An 18,675-nucleotide genomic window follows, 5' to 3' on the forward strand; every position below is an offset into this window, starting at 1 on the left:
GCTGCGCCTCATACGTCTAGAAACCAACAGCGCTCTGTCGTATTTTGCCTTTTAATAGATGTATTGCTTTTAAACTTCGTGATGGCTGGACACCGTAGGGATTGTGCTACAGCTTAGTGTCATCACGGAAAACCCTCGCTGTATTTATAGCTGTGCTTAAACCTCCGCGGAAATTAAGTGAAAGTGTCGCTGTGCGTTTTGTCCTCCTTACACAGCGGATTTCAGCTCGTGGTGTTGCTTGGTGTCTCAGGAGCGGCCGAATGGACGAGACGGGCTTCAACATGACCTAAACATCCCCGGAGATGTCACTTAACACCGAGCAGTGTCCAGTCCCAGCACAGGTCAAGTGGTAAGTGAAGAGATGATTAAAATGAAGTGTTTTGTGTGTGAAGGATAGAGAGAGAGATATACAGAGACAGAAAGAGAGATACACAGAGAAAGATAGAAAGACATACACACACAGAGAGAGAGCGACACAGAGACAGACAGCTTGTGAGATGTAGCAGTGCTGGTTCAGAATGATATATATAACCTGTGTGCATATATATATATAATGTGTGTGTGTGTGTGTGTGTGTGTGTGTGTGTGTGTGTGTTCGTTTATTTTGAAATAGACACGAAGCTGGTTTTAAACGTTAAGACTGGACGTTAATTCTCTGGGTGCTGCAGAGTGACAGTTTAACGGTCTCCCCAGTGTTTGCTATCATTTCCGTTAGCTAGCGTTAAAGCAGTGGAGTGTGAGGGGAAGTCCGTGCTTTCACCAGCTAACGTCAAACAACGTCGTGTTCACAACACCCGGCTCCTGTATAAGGGAATTAAAACATTAAATGCAATTAAATGTAATAAATACAAGGTTTAAAGTTTAATGTGAATTTCAGACCGGAAATACACTTGAGTTCCTTGTGAATGAGTATTTTCTAACAAATACTCATTCGTTTCCATCCTAGTCCTGGCAGCTGTATGATAGCTTTTATTAGGGGTGTTTTTCTTCCTGTCTGTGTTTTCTCAATACGAATGAATTCAGCAGACTTTGAAATGACTGTTTATTTGTATTGGCATCTGAGTGACAGATTCATATACATGTCCAAGCTTAGTGTGTTTGTTTACATCACGGCACTGCACGTTTGGGATTTATATATATATATTTATACATATATATATATATATATATATATATATATATATATATATATATATATATATATATATATATATTGCTCAGACTGAGAAAATAATTGGATTGAACTGTTTACACAGCTTTTTTTCCTATTTACATGATCATTTCAGATCTACACCACCCCTTTCGATCCGACTGTAATGTTATTTGGATCAAGTTTAGTCGATTACTACCTGAGTGCTTGGCTGTAAACTTAAAGACTGTGTACTTTTAGGATTAAAAATATAAATCAATGGCAGTGATTCACTTCTGTCCAGACCTCATACCCCCTCTGTGCAGCACAGAATAGATTGGTCAGATTAATTTTTTTATAAATCACATTTATTATATTGAACGATGGGGCATGCCTATTCTTGTGTTACACTTGGTACACTGGTCAAATAGAAAACCACACACATGTGTAAGTCATCATAAACACGAGCAGTCAGTGGGCCATGTCCCCACGTACCAGGACATGTGGATTAGCAGGACGTCTTTACACCATAGCATGGTTTTAAGCACGATGGCTCACGTATTTCTCATGTATTTCATGGATTCGTCTGTTTAATAATAATAATAATAATAATAATAATAATAATAATAATAATAATAATGTCACTGTTATTATCATTTATAATAACTGATAATAATGTATTAATTTTTTTAGAGTGTTATACATCATAGTCATCTCTGCTTTCTTATGTCACTGATTGTGTCTTCAAATCTATGGTAGTAGTGGATTAAATGAATAGTATTAAAGGGGTAGTATCAAGTGGAACACAACATATTTTTTTTTTTTTAAACATTATTTATTTATTTATTTATTTATTTTCCAAGTAGATGGCAGACGTCAAATGCGAGTAATGTGAAGCCACTAGCTTCATCAGAATTTGGTGAATTTTAACCTTTTTAACAACCTCCACCATCATCCTCACTTCCCTCAGGGGGTTTATTTTAAGCCTGTGAGAAGTAGTAAGAAGTTGTAAGAAGAAGTGAAGCTATTTCTTTGTGATGCTAGTTCTGTGCAGCTGTCTCTGTTTCCCATCCTATATCCCACATTTGTATTAGCATAGAAGAGATGTCCAATAATGCACTTGGCCCTGTTTATATTGACTTTTTGAATGTCGAACTAGTCTAACTAAGCCCAGAGGATCACACGTGCGCCACAGCTGGAGCGAACAAATCTATCACTTCTTCAACTCATCTCACAGAGATGCAGCTACGAGTCTTAATGCTAATTGTATAGGAAAAGTCTCCTATTACACAGCTGGTGAAAAGTCAGTTTGAGGAACTGAACCTTTGAAAGTGCTTAGATAGATCTAAAAATGAGAGCTAGAGGAAATAACACATGACGTCACATTCAGCCGTAAAAAAGTTTTGGATAGGGAACTTGATAATCTCGATAATCAGCAATAATCAGGTATCCTTTTCTTGACAAACTGATTCATTGTTTAGTGTCTGCACACTGTTTACATGTCTGACCTCTGGTAGGACAAAACCATTTTCAAGTCAAGTTTAAGCATGTGCTTTATTCTTGTCTTGTTATACTGTCATTAGCAAAGCATGAGCAGAAAAATAGTCATTTTTACTGATAATGTTGAGTTTTACTGGTGTAATTAACACACTTGTTTACGCTGTGTACAGTCAGATTGATTTGTAAAACAAGAGCAATCATTAATTTGGTATTGTGTATAAAATAAATAATATGTCATTAATAGTTAGAGCAATTAATTACAATAGCACAGGTAACCATTAAGACAGTCCACAGCATTATTATCTTTAATAGTCCAGGTGGAAATCCTCACACTATGATCCATGGAGTGGTGCATGACATCCTGGTCAGGGTTGCAATAGTCTTGCGTCTACAGACCTTCAGACTGATGACAGAATGTCTGGACTTCAAAGCAGCTTCACATAATTTCAAAAATGCAGCATTTAGCAAAACTCACATCTCCAGACATCCTGTAAAATCCAACCACAGGACGACTTTGAAAATCCTGAAGTGTTTTCAATTTTGTGAGCAGGGTGCATCAGACCTTCAACCAATGGTTTGTGCATGTGGCATCTGAGGCTGATACAAGGGTTGCAGTGGGCGGAGTCTATCACATGTCTCTCTGGACATGCAGCAGGAATAGGACACAAGTCGACTTCAGCGCACTACACACTCACACACACATATTCACTAACTGGAACAGTTTATTTGCATGTTTCTAATAGAAGGAAACCAGAAAACCCAGAGGAAACCCATGCAGACATGCACAAGTTCAAGCTTGAACAAGGAACACAGTAAAGCAGCAATTATACATCTATTTCATATCAACACTAAAACATGTCCAGGACAGTTTTATTCATGTTCATAGTTTGCAGCCAGGTTTCATTTTTTTGTCTATTTGAAATAAACAATTGTCCCTGCACTTCCACATTGAGATGGGGTCTCACTTTTTTGAGTCTTAGCCCTACACAATGTGTTTGTTATCCAGCACTTCAGAGCTGTGCCAGCTGGGAATGGAAAATGAGCTCATTTATAGTATTCATTGGCTATACGTCAAGCTTGAATTAACCATGACTTCAGCTATATTTGACCTGGTTGCGATAATATACGTTTCTGGCTATACAGAGAGTTCATAGCTGTGTCTGTATGACAAAGCTTTTGAACCAAACTCTATTCATATGGTAGGAAATTTTTATTCAGTGCTAACTTTTAGATTTTTGTTGAAAAACTCTATATATTCCATATTGTACAACAATAAAATTATTATAGGTCATTTTTTTGTCATGTATATATTTAAGGAATTAATGACATTTATTATTATTTATTCTAAGATCTTCATCATTATCTTCGATCACGCCATTTGTCATTTGGTTACAGATTGTGTGTGCCACCATACTGTTCTCTAATAGTTCCATTGAAACTAATAATAGTAGAAATGATTAGTTGTTTCCCATTACCACTTAGATTTTGACAGCTCTAAACAGTTGTTCTGTCACCAGTTTGTCTTTTGATTCCCTGTGTTCGGTGGCACAGGTGGTGTTTGAACACAGTGGGAGTGATGACGGAGCAAACAGCAGCTGGCCGAGTGGCTTTTTTAACAGGAGCAGGGTGTTTAAATGCCAAGCGATCATTTTCTAATAATAAAAACTTTACACTATCAACTGTTAAATCTTTATTTGTTCAGTAGCTGTACGTTTCTTTTATTTTGTTAATTGTTGCTACAGAAATAACAACAACTGTATGCTGAGTGCTGTGGTATAAATGTGTTTTATGCTTTTCACACTTCACTGAGTTGCGCTAAACTATAAACTGGGCTATTGGTTATCATGCAGTACTTTTCTCCTATTATTCAGACTGCAGATACGGAGACGATTGTCTTTACAGAGCATCTCGGCACACAGGTATACAGACAGCACCACTGTAACTGAAGCCTTCCTCAGAGGCACGAGTTCACTTCATGTACCTTTTCATCCCTCACCGTTTTATTGGTCCTCCTAGTATATACTGAACTGTAAAGTCACTGTCCTTCACATACCAGTTTACTGGAAAATACCTCAGTCATGGATCTGACATATGACAAGTGGCTCTTGCTGTGAGAGAAGATAGGGTGTGTGAACAGCCCTTACCTTGACAGGTCATAACTTGTGTGTAGTTTACATGCTACTCTTGTGTGAATTTGGATGATGTACAGTAAAATATGTCATTGCCAGTTACACAGGGCAGTGTGAGAACAGTCTTGTTCAGTACTAAATCAATCCTGGAAATGACTTACAATAAACTCACATGTTTTTTTTTTTTGCTTTCACTCACTTGCTGTCTCTCACTTCCTTTTTGTTACACTCATCCCTTCCTGTTTCCTAATTCCGCTTCCTAAGGTGGAATATCTCAAGGCTTCGAGACTCTCTCGAGTAGCCGTATCATTCGCCTGTGATTGCTTGTGTATGCGTATCTATCATAACGAAGTACACTTTAGAAACCGCTTTCAAACCAATACACCGGCTTTCAGTTCTCCTGGTGGAATGGAATTCGACTTATCAGACATTCTCATTCAGTATAAACAATTATTTGATCACTGCTTTGATCACAAGTCTGATATAAAATGATTTCAGTGGGACGTGTTTTCCTCTGTTGGGGAAACCTTACACAAAATTTAACTGGTTGAAGATAACCAGTTCAAATTTTGGATTCTTATGAACAAGCACTTGGGGCATCTCAGAGAGAAGAAATTGGTTTGACGGCAACATTTACTTTGAAGGTAGAAACATTTCTATGAATATTTTACAGAAATACTTTTCATTTATTAAGTGTACCCCCACTGTGGAGTGTGACATGGCAAAGAAATACAATACTGAACACACAAACCCCAAAAGGCATAAATTACTATTAATAAACCTGGATACAAATAGTCTGAATACAGTGTATTGTAGTAATGTAACATAATAGTGATTTAAGTGGTCTTATGATCAAAAATTAGAGAAGTCATTTCATTTCCGATACACAGATACTGAGACCCGTTGTACTCATATAAGGTCTTTATTTTTGAACTACTAAGCTTTAAGTAAATTTTGCAGTTACACATTTACATACAAAAACCACTTGTTTAATATAATAAAATCACTCCTAACAAAAGTCTACATTTCTTTTCCAAATCCATTTCCAGTCTTTGCTATTTATAACCAGATCCAAGTTTTCCACAAGACACCAATATTTTTTTTTTTTTTTTTTTTTTTAAATCAGCACAAAGCCAACACTGGGTATAATATTATTGCCAGATTTACTTATTATAAAATCTGATTTGATTATAATGTACAAAAATCTGTTTTAGTAGTAATCATATTTTCATCTGAATACACGATTTTCTTTTGGTATTTGTTCAGAAAGACGAGCTGTTAGATATGAAATGTGTTATTGTTGTGTGTTCTTTGTATATTGGTTGAGGTATAACGTCATAATGGGGGGCATGAATGGAAAATTGACATCACATCGTATTTATCAGTGCGAAACTGAAAGGTTATACCTTTTAATCATGTCTTTGTGTGAAAACCTGCATGATAAATATTACACAATGAAACAATGATCCTTCATAGAGACCCACAGACTCTTTAGTATAATTGATCTAATTGTAACCCGAGGCATGTTCAGTATCTCTCAGAGTAAGCCATGCACACAAAGTTTGTCCTTCCTGCTTGTTCTTTATGCTGAATATTTAACAATGTATTCTTGTATAATGTATTTGAAATCTCCATATTTAAGATGATTCTGGCACTTAAGGTACTGTTTAGATTTCTTCAACCTGTTCTTACTTGAATTTGGTGCCTAAAAATGTTCCCAGACCAGAAACTGGCTCCACCACTTGAATTAGAGCAGTAATGCCAAAATTCAATGCTTATTAGACATAAAAAGTCACAGAAGGATTACATAGAGTTTCACATTTACTTGTAATTATGATTTTTTGTGTGTGTGTGTGTGTAGTTTGTTTTTTTTAATCTCCTACTCTGCAAAATTTTGGTTCCTCTTTCTGCAAAAAATGCTTGATTAAGTTAGGAAATCCAGTCAGGTTTTTTTTAATATATATATATAATTTTTAAAAAAAAATTAATATTTTTTTTGGCCAGATATAGGAGTGACAGCCACATGTCTGTGCTTTCTGTGTTTAAATATACATCATCATCCACTATAATAGGAACTTCTTATTTCTGCAGTCATCTAATCAGCCAGTCATGTGGCTGCAGCACAATGTATACAGTTATGCAAAAGCAGGTCAAGAGCATCAGTTAATGTTCATGTTTTTTCAACCTGGACTGATGAACTTCCAAATGATGATTAGAAAACAAATAAATTGGTCTATTTTCAGTTTTCAGCTGTCCTGTTTAGGTTAGCCTGTGCCCATGCTGTGCCCATGCTAGACTCCTGTTCTTGACTGACAGGAGGTGAACCATATGTGGTCTTCTGTTGTTGTAACTCCAGCTCAAGGTTCAATGTTTTGTGCATGGTGAGATGCTTTTCTGCTGAACAGAGTTGTATAGAGTAAATATATGAGTAAGTCCTTTCTGGCAGCTCAAAACAGTTTGAACATTTACTCTCTGATCTTTCTACTCAACATGGCATTTCCACCCACAGAACTACTGCTCAAAATCTCTAGGTTTAGAGACATATCTATCTTTGGAGATCAGCAGTTTCTGAAATACTTATCTGGTGCCCACATGTATCAAGTATGTTAAAATGTATTCTTTGTGTTTTTATGAACTATTTTGAAGGCTGCTTTATCGACAAATTGTCTTATTGAGCACTAGTATTATCACAGAATACCTCAATTCAGAAAAGCACAATCCCAACTACAGCAATCCCAGCAACTCCAGCGACAGTGTTCCTGGTCTATAGCCATCCTTAAACATAGCTTTATAACTATCGCTGACATCATCCACCAAGGACGGCATGACGCAATTCCATAAAAAGCAGTTTTAATTTGGAGATACTGGGAAATCCTAAGTGTGCTGCACTCTCTGATGTTTCCTATATGACTGCGCAGTTTATTTCAGAGGGGGCTTTAAATAGAGTCGTCTATTTGAACTCTCGGCTGTTCCTCTGGCAGTGTTGACGAACCAACACAACCAACATGTGGCCAAGTAACCAGACACACCAGCAACACCAAACCTGTCCTGTAGGTCACTCTCACTCGATTCATATTTACTCGCAATCACAGAGACAGTCAGTGGATTTGCTTGAATCCTTTGCTGAAATATTTGCTGTTCTCAAACCGTGTTGCGGAAACTATTTCCGTGCACGTGTTCCTATATTAATCAGTAATAAGTTTGTTATGAGATGCCATACAATAAGACAATGTACAGAACATCACTCATATCACTAGCATTAGCTGCTAACGTTGAAAATGACTTCCAGCTTCCCACTCTTAAGTCCAATGCGGCATTGAACTTGACGTGGATTTGTTCTAATCTGAACATGTTGTTTCATCGTCAGTATTCTGCCTTTCATAGTCCCTCAGCCGCACACTACACAACTTCATTATTTTGGTTTTATTTGCTCTATTCCTCCAAATATAAAAACTAGCCTAATTAAACCACCATGACTCTGACCAGACAATTACTCCTAAGTACATATATCATAAGGGTGAAGAAATCCCATGAAGTCTACAAATGTAGACTTCTTTGTTTGTCCCACAAGCTTTATATCTGAGCTCTTGTTTGCATCTGGATAAAAGTAATAATGCAGATGTTTTGTTACATCCTGCAGGATCCCGGTACCAATGCATATCTCCTGGTATCTTATACTGTATCTGCATCACTAACAGAGCAGCTCAGTGATTAATTACAGTAGATCGAGATGAGTTTGCAGTATTGATCAAGTGAAGAGAAGCGATTATTACTCATGGTGGCTCGACAGTTTGTCATCTGTCTATCTGGTCAGGTCCAGTGATGACTGATCAGCATGTAGCACAGTAAATCATTGTAATGTGGCTGTGTGCCTGTGAGGGAAAGACTGGTATTGTTTGTGATTCAGCAGTGATGATGTGGATGTCACCGTGTCAGCTTGGGCCTATCCACCCCCCTCTCTCTCATAAACACACACACACACACAGTTCCTGACATCTCGTGTCCTGTTTGAACATGCACACACTCTCTGAATGGCTTCTCTGTCGCACTTCTCCACTTCCTCTGGCAGCACACAAAATGAGCTGACTCTAAAAATCTCACACATACAACACACATTTAGCATAAAAGACAAGAAGTAAGCATGCAGATGCTGTTTAGTGGTGATTCTGCTTGCCTGGTTATTTCGCTTGTCTAGTAGTGTGGTCTGCAGTACGCAAAGCCATTTCCTGTAGAAAGGCAAAATCTTTGTGTATTGCACACTGTGCATGTGTGAACACTGAGGGGTTTGTTGTGACTGTCGGGTTTATTAGCTTTTGTCAGCTGCTCACACATTTAGCTTCACCATCGCACTTTCACACACACAAATCTTGAAACACTCCATACACTCGGGTGATTATGGGTTCACATGTACATAAAGTTTTAAAATGCCTACATTATGTGTGTGCGTGTGCGCACACGTTTCTGTGTGTGTGTGTGTTGACTGGCTGGGTGTGTCATTGATCATGTATTTATATTCTTTCAGTGTTTTTTTGGTTGAAACACTGTTGCTTGTCATTAGATGGCTACATTTTTTCTCCCTTTAAACTATATTTGTAACTTGATTCCCACTTTCACCATTGTCTAAAATGTCATTAGTCTTTGATAGTAAACATTAGGCCACCTACTGTATCTGTGGGAGTCGTGCTGTTTCTGGTAGTCCGAACTTCACATGTTGGCAGCAACGATAAAAAGGAACTAGATTTGTAAAGTTCGTCGTGACAAACTTTGATGTTGGCTTTGACGATGCAAGTATTTTCAAAGGCCGGTGCTTTTTGGAGGCGTGTAGACATGAGGGTTAGTGTTACTTTTGGAGGCAAGTGGACAGAAAGCTATTAATTCTTCTTCTTCTTTTTTTTCTTATTTGTTTTTGCAGCTAATGCATCTGAAAGGATGAAACACTGGCATGTTGGGTATCTTTTGCATTTTTAGCCTCATTAGACAGTGGAACAGTATTAAACATTTCTGATGTGCACTGTATTGTTATACATTTCTTTAATTTCTTTCACCTAAACTTAAACATCACCCAACTGGAACATTTGAATATGTAAACCATTGTTAGCTACACAGTGTTAAAAAGGCCTGGCCTTGTTCAATGTTTTTAGTTGAATATGTTGATGCTACACTATAGAATAAACACTCTGCAAAACCAGCGATGCATTTGTTTAGGCGTTTAGCTGTGAGTCGCACCTTATAAAAGCAAGACTTTGCTGACATCAGCTTTAACTACGGTGTACCCTGAGTGCATTTTAGACCGTCGATTTCAGCGTGACCTGTGTGACTGTGTTCTTTTTTGCCCTTTTAGCACAGTCGCTTCTTGCTTTCCTTGTCGAAGCGACTCACTGCGGTTCTCTAATTATGTCATCTCGCACACGTGCGCTTATTCACACAGTCTAGAGTATGACTGCTCTGGTTCTCAGCTTGTTGCCAAGCAACCGTTCTGTCCTAATGAGAGGGGAAGTTGGCCAGAGTGTAGCAGGTGTTGAGTCGAGAGCAATGTGGAACATGAATTTGATTCTAGTGACTGGAATTTCAAGCGTCTTTAAGATCATTGATGTTCAGGGTTATGAGTTAAGAGATGTGGTTTGTGATTACATTACAGTGAGTATAAACGTAGCACGTCGACTCAAACGCAGCGGGGTAGCACAGACCGCACGTGATTTAGATAGAGATCTCAAGCGACATATTGCGTAGACAAATTCAGGCTCATGATGGGAATGCGTTGTGGTCATAGTATACTCATATACTTTCTCATGGAATGTACAGAAACCCAGAGAAATAGCAAAAATGTCATTTATGGTTCCTAGACAAAGTGTGAGGGTGATTCCAGATGTGAAGCCTCCAAGTGTCTAGTTATTTCTCATTAGTGGTTTGATGTGGACAAATGAATTCATTGTGCCAGGTTGTTTTTACAGCTCAGACGTATCGTTCATGCGTTCCTTGTTGTTGGCCTACTTCTGTTCTCTAGAACAGGAAGTAGCATCCGCATTACACCTGTGCCCACTCGGGTAACCTTTTCCGAGGTAAACAGACTTTTGCCTTCACATTTTTTTGATAATGTTTTAGGCTTAGAACAAACACCTTGGCTGGTCTTTAATTGATTTTTTTTCACATTGTAGGAAAGAGGATGTTTGCTTGACTGATACTGAGTCTCACCGTCATTTTCTAGCCACAACAGGTGTGTCTCCATAGCCACATCGCTTTTTGCTTTTATTTCTCTCACACAAACCTGTGATTAACACAATGCTAATGGAATGTCACGCACAGTGCATTTTAGCTTTGCTATGTCTTAGATTTAATCTATAAATATTTTCCCTTGTGCTGTGTTACTATCTCAGAAAGCATATCTCAGTGTGTGTCTTTTAAACAGTAAATGTGTAACTAGGAAGCAGGTTAGCATATTCATTTCCTGTGTGAATTAAACCTTGCTTGTTTTACCTTGTGGTGTGGTATGGAAAGTACACTGTCCTGATCCATTGTCTTGTAGTCTCTTGGCTTAGCTCGGCGAACAGAACTGTTTTATTGACATACTACGGGTTACGCTCATATCTACTGATCTGTGCTGGTGAGTTTGAGTCTAAATGATTACTTATGTTTAAATTATAAAATATGGATGGGAATAGAGGCTATGTGGAATCATAACAGGATATATGGACAGAGAGGAGGAAGAGTGCAGGGTGAACTTTAGGACAGCAGGCAGCCGTCTGTCAGAATGACAGTGGAACAAGGATAAAAAAGAGCTGATGATGAATCTGTGAGCCAATCTGCTAAAAGAGAATTATGTAATGAGGTTTTTACTGTTACAGTCCTAAGTATTACACTATATTTCATCTGCATGTTAAGCACATTGCTTTTATTGTAGCTGCATTATTTTAAAACACATTCCTGCATGCAGCCTTGTTATGTATGGTGCTGTGTCAGTGCTGCTGTTATGCTACGCCACTGTAGCATGCATGTAAGACCAATAGCGATCAGTGATAAACGCTTTGGGCCTCTGACAGGAAGCATTTTTATTCAAATCCCAGCACCAACAATCTGTCTGAGGATTTTTAAAGAAGTTGCTTAACCATCTCTGCTTCAGGGATGCTGTATTATGGCTGAACCTGACTTCTCACTCCAGCATCTTAAAAAGAATTTACCTTTCACGCATTGCGTGTGTGTGCGCGTGTGTGTGCGCGTGTGTGTGCGCGTGTGTGTGCGCGTGTGTGTGCGCGTGTGTGTGCATTTACAGTACAGTGTATAAGTACACACCCTTGTTAGACTTTTGTAGTCCTTTAAATAATATGGTACATATCCAAGATATGTCTAACTTTTGATAAGGTACATTAAGTTGCATAAATTTTTGCCCCGTTCTAGATCCCCCTTTGACTGCAATTACAGCTGTAAGGATTTTAGGATATGACTCTATCAACTTTACAAGTGAGGATTCTGATCTTTTTGACCAGATTTTCTCAAGTTTTGTCCATTTTAAAGGTGGCATATTATATGTCTCACCACAGATTCTCAATCTAACTGAGGGCCGGGCATTGGCAGTTTGTTTATGCTGTTGTCCTGTTGGAAGGTAAACCGCAAGTCTTCAGACTGGCAGAGATTGATTGTACTGCATTTGATCCACCCATCTTGTCCCCACCCCCAAGCCAGTTTCCCAGGTCCTATTGATGAGAAGCAGTGGAGATGGTATTCTCAGTGCGAAACTTGTTTATTTATATTCAGATAATGTGACACTTTAGTTGCTCAAAGGTGAAACCTGTAATCGATATGTATGTATTAGAGTTGCAACTAACTATTATTTTTTCTGTCGACTAATCTAGCGATTATTTTTTCGATTAGTCGACTACTCTAACGATTATTATTTATTTTTATTTATTTTTTCTTAATCTAGTGTTCTTTTTTGCTTAACCAGCTAATGCTTTGGATAACTTTACAAAAAATGATGAATACAACTAATATAATATTTCAACTTAAATTTTTTTCCAAAAAATACTTCATCGTGGTTTAAGTTTTTGCAGTATACAAAAATATTGTGCCAAAAATAAAATGTAAACAACACTTTAGCATCAGGCACGAATAATGCCATATAAATTCAAAAGCATTTAAAATGCCATATAAATTCAACAAAAGCACTGCTCAACACTGTGCAAAAATGCATGATCGGCCATTTGGGGCATGCAAACAGTGACATCCTTTTTATGAAAGAAATCTTGTAGCTTTGCCTCTTCCTGAGGAAAAAAAAACAATAATTACAATTAGGAACCAAATTAAACATGAAATCTATGAACAATATATAAACTGTACTGTATTTCAAAGAGGGTAGTAAATCTGCATATTTTTAAATGAACTGAATGTGATTATTAACAATGTTTTATATGATTACTTTACAATATTAATTGTATTCAGAAAGTGTAGTGAATGTCATTTTATTATGAAATACAGACAGCATTTTAAACTCATAACTAATGAGAATTTGTTATTAATCACGTACTTATGATTATATTTTATTGGCTTGTGCCAAAAGTAAACAAAAATGCACTAGTAGCCTATTTATCGATATGTTCACGTACACTACTAGATTACAGCGAACTGTTAATGTAAATCTAGTAGTTAATTTTAAGTTTACAGTATGTGTGCATAAACAACTTCCAACAACCAGGTCATGTAAATTAAAAGTTAAAGTTTGCTTTATCGTCGGCAATTAGCATTACCATTATTACCTACCGTATTATTATTTAATTCTTGACCAAAACACAGCAGGTAAGAACGCAACAATTACTCCCAAAACTAATTGTAATAATAAATACTTACAAAGATGGCTCGTCCTTTTGAGGTCGGAGAGCGCCAGGATGTTTTTTTCTGAGGTGCTGCCATTTTATTTGGCCTCTTTTTAAAGTATGGGAATAATCGTGGTCTAGCTTTTTGTGATAGAGTGGAACTTTCTCCATTCCCAGGAGCAGTTGCCGCCATAACGCTAGATAAATGTAAAGTGTGACGCGTCGACGTATTTTCGTAGTCGACGTAATCGATGACGTCGACGCGTCGTTGCAGCACTAGTATGTATGTGTATATATACAGTGCCTTACAAAAGTATTCATACCCGCTGAACCTTTCCACATTTTGACATGTTACAACCACAAAGAAATATTTATTTTATTGGAATTTCATAAAATGGACCGAAGGAAAGTGGCACATAATTGTGAAGTGGAAAGAAAATTTTAAATGGTGTCCAAATTTTTGTCACAAATAAATATCTGAAAAGTGTGGTGTGCATTTGTATTCAGCCCCCTTTACTCTGATACCCCTAACTAAAATCCAGTGAAACCAACTGCCTTCAGAAGTCACCTAATTAGTAAATAGAGTGCACCTGTGTGTAATTTAATCTCAGTATAAATACAGCTGTTCTGTGAAGCCCTCAGACGTGTTAGAGAACGTTAGTGAACAAACGGCATCATGAAGACCAAAGAACACACCAGACAGGTCAGGGATAAAGTTGTGGAGAAGTTTAAAGCAGGTTAGGTTAGAAATTAATATCCCAATCCTTGAACATCTCACGGAGCACTGTACAATCCATCATCCGGAAATTGAAAGAATATGGCCCAACTGCAAGCCTACCAAGACATGGCCGTCCACCTAAACTGACAGGCCGTGCAAGGAGAGCATTAATCAGATAAGCAGCCAAGAGGCCCATGGTAACTCTGGAAGAGCTGCAGAGATCCACAGCTCAGGTGGGAAGTGAGAGTCTTATTAGTCATGCACTCCACAAATCTGGTCTTTATGGAAGAGTTGCAAGAAGAAAGCCATTGTTGAGAGAAAGACATAAGAAATCCCGTTTGCAATTTGCGACAAGCCGTGTGGGGGACACAGTAAGCATGTGGAAGAAGGTGCTTTGGTCAGATGAGACCAAAATTGAACTTTTTGGCCAAAATTCAAAACGTTATGTGTGGCTGAAACCTAACACTGCACATCACCCTGAACACACCATCCCCACTGTGAAACATGGTGGTGGCAGCATGTTGTGGGGATGCTTTTCTTCAGCAGGGACATCGAAGCTGGTCAGAGTTGATGGGAAGATGGATGGAGCCAAATACAGGGCAATCTTAGGTGAAAACCTGTTAGAGTCTGCTAAAGACTTGAAACTGGGGCAGAGGTTCACCTTCCAAGACAATGACCCTAAACATACAGCCAGAGCTACAATGGAGTGGTTTAGATCAGAGCATATTCATGTGTTAGAATTGCCCAGTCAAAGTCCAGACCTAAATCCAATTGAGAATCTGTGGCGAGACTTAAATCGCTGTTCACAGACACTCGCCATCCAATCTGACTGAGCTTGAGCTATTATGCAAAGAAGAATGGGCAAAAATTTCACTCTCTAGACTTGCAGCTGTAATTGCAGCAAAAGGTGGTTCTACAAAGTATTGACTCACTGGGGATGAATACAAATGCACGCCAAACTTTTCAGATATTTATTTGTAAAAAAAAAAGATTGGACACCTTTTATCATTTTCCCTCCACTTCAATTATGTGCCACTTTATCACACAAAATCCTAATAAAATACATTTTGTTTGTGGTTGTAACGTGTCAAAATGTGAAAAAGTCCAGTGGGTATGAATACTTTCGCAAAGCACTGTGTGTATATATACACACACCCAGTTGTATGCAAAAGTTTAGGAGCCCCTGACAATTTCCATGATTTTCATTTATAAATATTTGAGTGTTTGGATCAACTTAAGGATACAGTAATATTTCAGTAGTGAAATGAGGTTTATTGGATTAACAGAAAATGTGCAATATGCATCAAAACAAAATTAGACAGTTCCATAAATTTGGGCACCCCAACAGACAAAAACTCACATCAATATTTAGAAGAGCCTCCTTTAGCAGAAATAACAGCCACTAGACACTTCCTATAGCCTGTAATGAATGTATTTTGGACCATTTCTCCTTACAAAACATCTCCAGTTCAGTTAGGTCTGATGGTTGCCGAGCATGGACAGCTCGCTTTAAATCACCCCACAGATGTTCAGTGATATTCATGTCTCTGGACTGAGATAGATATTCCAGAATATTGTACTTGTTCCTCAACATAAATGCCATAGTAGATTTTGAGCAGTGTTTTGGGTTGTTGTCTTGTTGAAATATCCAGCCCTGGCGTAACTTCAACTTTGTAGCTGAATCCTCAATATTATTCTCAAGAATCTGCTAATATTGAGTGGAATCCATGCGACACTCAACTTTAACCAGATTCCCAGTACCGGCACTGGCCACACAGCCCCACAGCATGATGGAACCTCCACCAAATTTTACTCTGGGTAGCAAGTGTTTTTCTTGGAATGCGGTGTTCTTTTGCTGCCATGCATAACACCCCTTGTTATGACCAAATAACTCAAGCTTCATCACTCAACAGCACCTTATTCCAAAATGAAGCTGGCTTGTCCAAATGTGCTTTTGCATACCTCAAGTGACTCTGTTTGTGGCGTGTGTGCAGAAAAGGCTTCTTTTGCATCACTCTCCTGTACAGCTTCACCTTGTGCAAAGTGACACCATCTGCAGCACCATCTGTTTTTGACCGTTCTCACCATCCTTCGCTTTTTCCGCTCCAATATTTTACGTGGTCTGCCACTTCTGGTCTTAACAAGAACTGTAACTGTGGTCTTCCATTTCCTCACTATGTTCCTCACAGTTCCTTTGTAACCTTCTCCTAAACCATAATGTTGAACAACCTTTGTTTTCAGGTCATTTGAGAGTTGTTTTGAGGCCCCCATGTTGCCACTCTTCAGAGGAGAGTCAAAGAGAACAACAACTTAAAATTGGCCACCTTTAAATATCTTTTCTCATGAATTTTGCCCACTAGTCCCTCTTTCATTTTGAATCACGGTATCTTCTATTTTTATGTTGAATGTACGTCTTGTTTACTGTCGTTGGTTGTCTGTACTAATGTTTAGAGATGCCTAATTCAAAATATTTATTTCTGTTAATTAGTTTTTGTTAAGAATCCCAAATATATTTGCATGTTTGAACAGGAGTTACATCAGTTTCACTCTCTCTTTCTTTCTCTTTCTCTGTATCAGTGGTGGGTAGATAGGCGGTATGACTGAGGAGAAATGTCCTCAGTTGGTGGATTATTTTGTGGTGGCTGGGCTGGCGGGCGACTCGGCTCCACCAGACGAGGAATGTCAGCAGAGAGGAGGCCGTGGCATGGTGCCCATCAGCGACCTGGCTGTGATCGCTCGTGGACTTGGAGAAGAGGTGCCCGAGGGCTTCACTTGCATCGAGAAGACATTGGGAGGCCACCCAGCTGAGCTCAGCGCTGGCCTCATCAATAACCCACACATGTTCCTCTGCTACCGACGCAGCCACGACAAACCACCCATTGTGGAGCTCGGGTAGGACATGTTGAGACACACACTCACGCACACACTCATAAACACTCACCCTATATTCTCACTTCACTGAAGAAGAGCCACATCATTCTTAATCTGTATCACAAACTCAACCTTCTTGATCAATCAAATAACAATATTCTCCTTTTGCTGTATAGCATTCTCAACTGAGTATTTAGTTGCTTACAATCTACCAATGAGCAAATGTTTGGGCCTCTCATGATCTTGCGATTTATGTTTGTAGACGGTGTTTCTGTGGCTGTTGTGGATTTCTTTGTACTTTCTAATCCTGATTCTAAAGTTTAGTGATTTTTCTCTCATGTCCCAGTGTGCTGTATGAAGGGAAAGATTCGGTGAAGCAGGGTTGGTATGTGATCGAAACTACGCCATACAGCCGGTGTGCCAGTCTGAGCTCAGGAGCTCCTGCCACACATAAGACGTTCCTTATGTATCGGCGTGCCCCCGACTCGCAGGCCCTGAACACACTAGGGGTGACCGATATCTCATTACTTATGCCCAGCAAGGGAGAAGTGGCACCACATACCTTCTGCAAAGTGGACAAGAATCTAAATACTGGCATGGTACAGCTTCGCCCTGTCCATTATTCATCTAATTTATTTCTGATTTTTCTTAGACAGTGCTCTCTCCTTTTTTGTTTTGTTTTTTAAATGTATGTATTTATTTATTTATTTATTTATTTTTGTATTTTTTACTTCTCACATGTTGTAATTTATTTAGCACATCCTTTGTACAGTACTTAGAAAAATATATATTTTTCTTTTTCTTTTCCTTACCCCTCCCTTCAATTTTTTTTATTTCTGTCTTTCGTGGTTTTGGCTTTCCTGTTTTTGAATCAGTTGAGTATCTGTTTTTGAATAACATGTAACTAGGTGCATGTGTGGGTTTGTGCTCATGAGTCTCTTTTTCTATGTTATACAGTGGGGCCCAGCACTGTACCTGTGCTATAAGCGGGCTGTAGCAAAAGCCAACGCCCTTGTGTATGAGGCAGGTGAGTGAAACTTTTTTTGTCTGTGTCTCTTGTGGTTATGGCTTTTACCAAGCCACGTGCAAGCTCCAGGGTTTGAGGTCAGGTGCAGGTAGAGGGAAGTGTAATAAAAGGAAACAATACTATATTAGCGTTTCTCAGGAATGTCCTCTTTTTGGTGGCTTTTGACCATAGTAGCTGGTTCTTTTTAAACACTGTATTGAGGGAAGTGGGGTGTGTTTGTGTGTGTGTGTTGTGTGTGACTTTCAGGGCTGATCAGTCGCTACCCTGAGGAGGATCTTGAGTCATTTGCATTGCCGGAGTCAGTCCCTGTCTTCTGTCTGCCCATGGGTGTCACTGTAGAGAGCTGGCCACTCAATACCAAATACCAGCTCCCTGTCTTCTCCACCTTTGTCTTCACCGCCGCATCTGGAGATAAGGTCAGCTACTCCACCTTAACCTAAAGGTTCTCTCTCCTGTTTCACAAGCTGTTGCTGTGTCAATATCCTGTTTGATCTACT

The 18,675-nt window shown here is 38.7% G+C and overlaps 1 protein-coding gene across 3 annotated transcripts in view; it reads left to right on the forward strand.

Moving 5' to 3' along the window:
• LOC113644331 (DENN domain-containing protein 4B) overlaps nucleotides 1-18,675 on the forward strand; it is a 31,422-nt gene continuing 12,747 nt past the window's right edge. For 2 of the 3 annotated variants that reach the window (XM_027149046.2, XM_027149048.2), the window contains exons 1-5: nucleotides 1-349; nucleotides 16,858-17,172; nucleotides 17,498-17,750; nucleotides 18,109-18,178; nucleotides 18,425-18,594. In XM_027149046.2, coding sequence (XP_027004847.2) covers nucleotides 16,877-17,172; nucleotides 17,498-17,750; nucleotides 18,109-18,178; nucleotides 18,425-18,594 — 789 coding nt within the window. In that variant the 5' untranslated portion in view covers nucleotides 1-349; nucleotides 16,858-16,876. Of the gene's footprint in view, nucleotides 350-11,341; nucleotides 11,360-16,857; nucleotides 17,173-17,497; nucleotides 17,751-18,108; nucleotides 18,179-18,424; nucleotides 18,595-18,675 lie in introns of those variants that run through there. The other variant, XM_027149047.2, reaches the window with a different exon arrangement.

Source organism: Tachysurus fulvidraco, chromosome 3 (assembly GCF_022655615.1).
Source record: "Tachysurus fulvidraco isolate hzauxx_2018 chromosome 3, HZAU_PFXX_2.0, whole genome shotgun sequence".
NCBI classification, from domain to species: domain Eukaryota; kingdom Metazoa; phylum Chordata; class Actinopteri; order Siluriformes; family Bagridae; genus Tachysurus; species Tachysurus fulvidraco.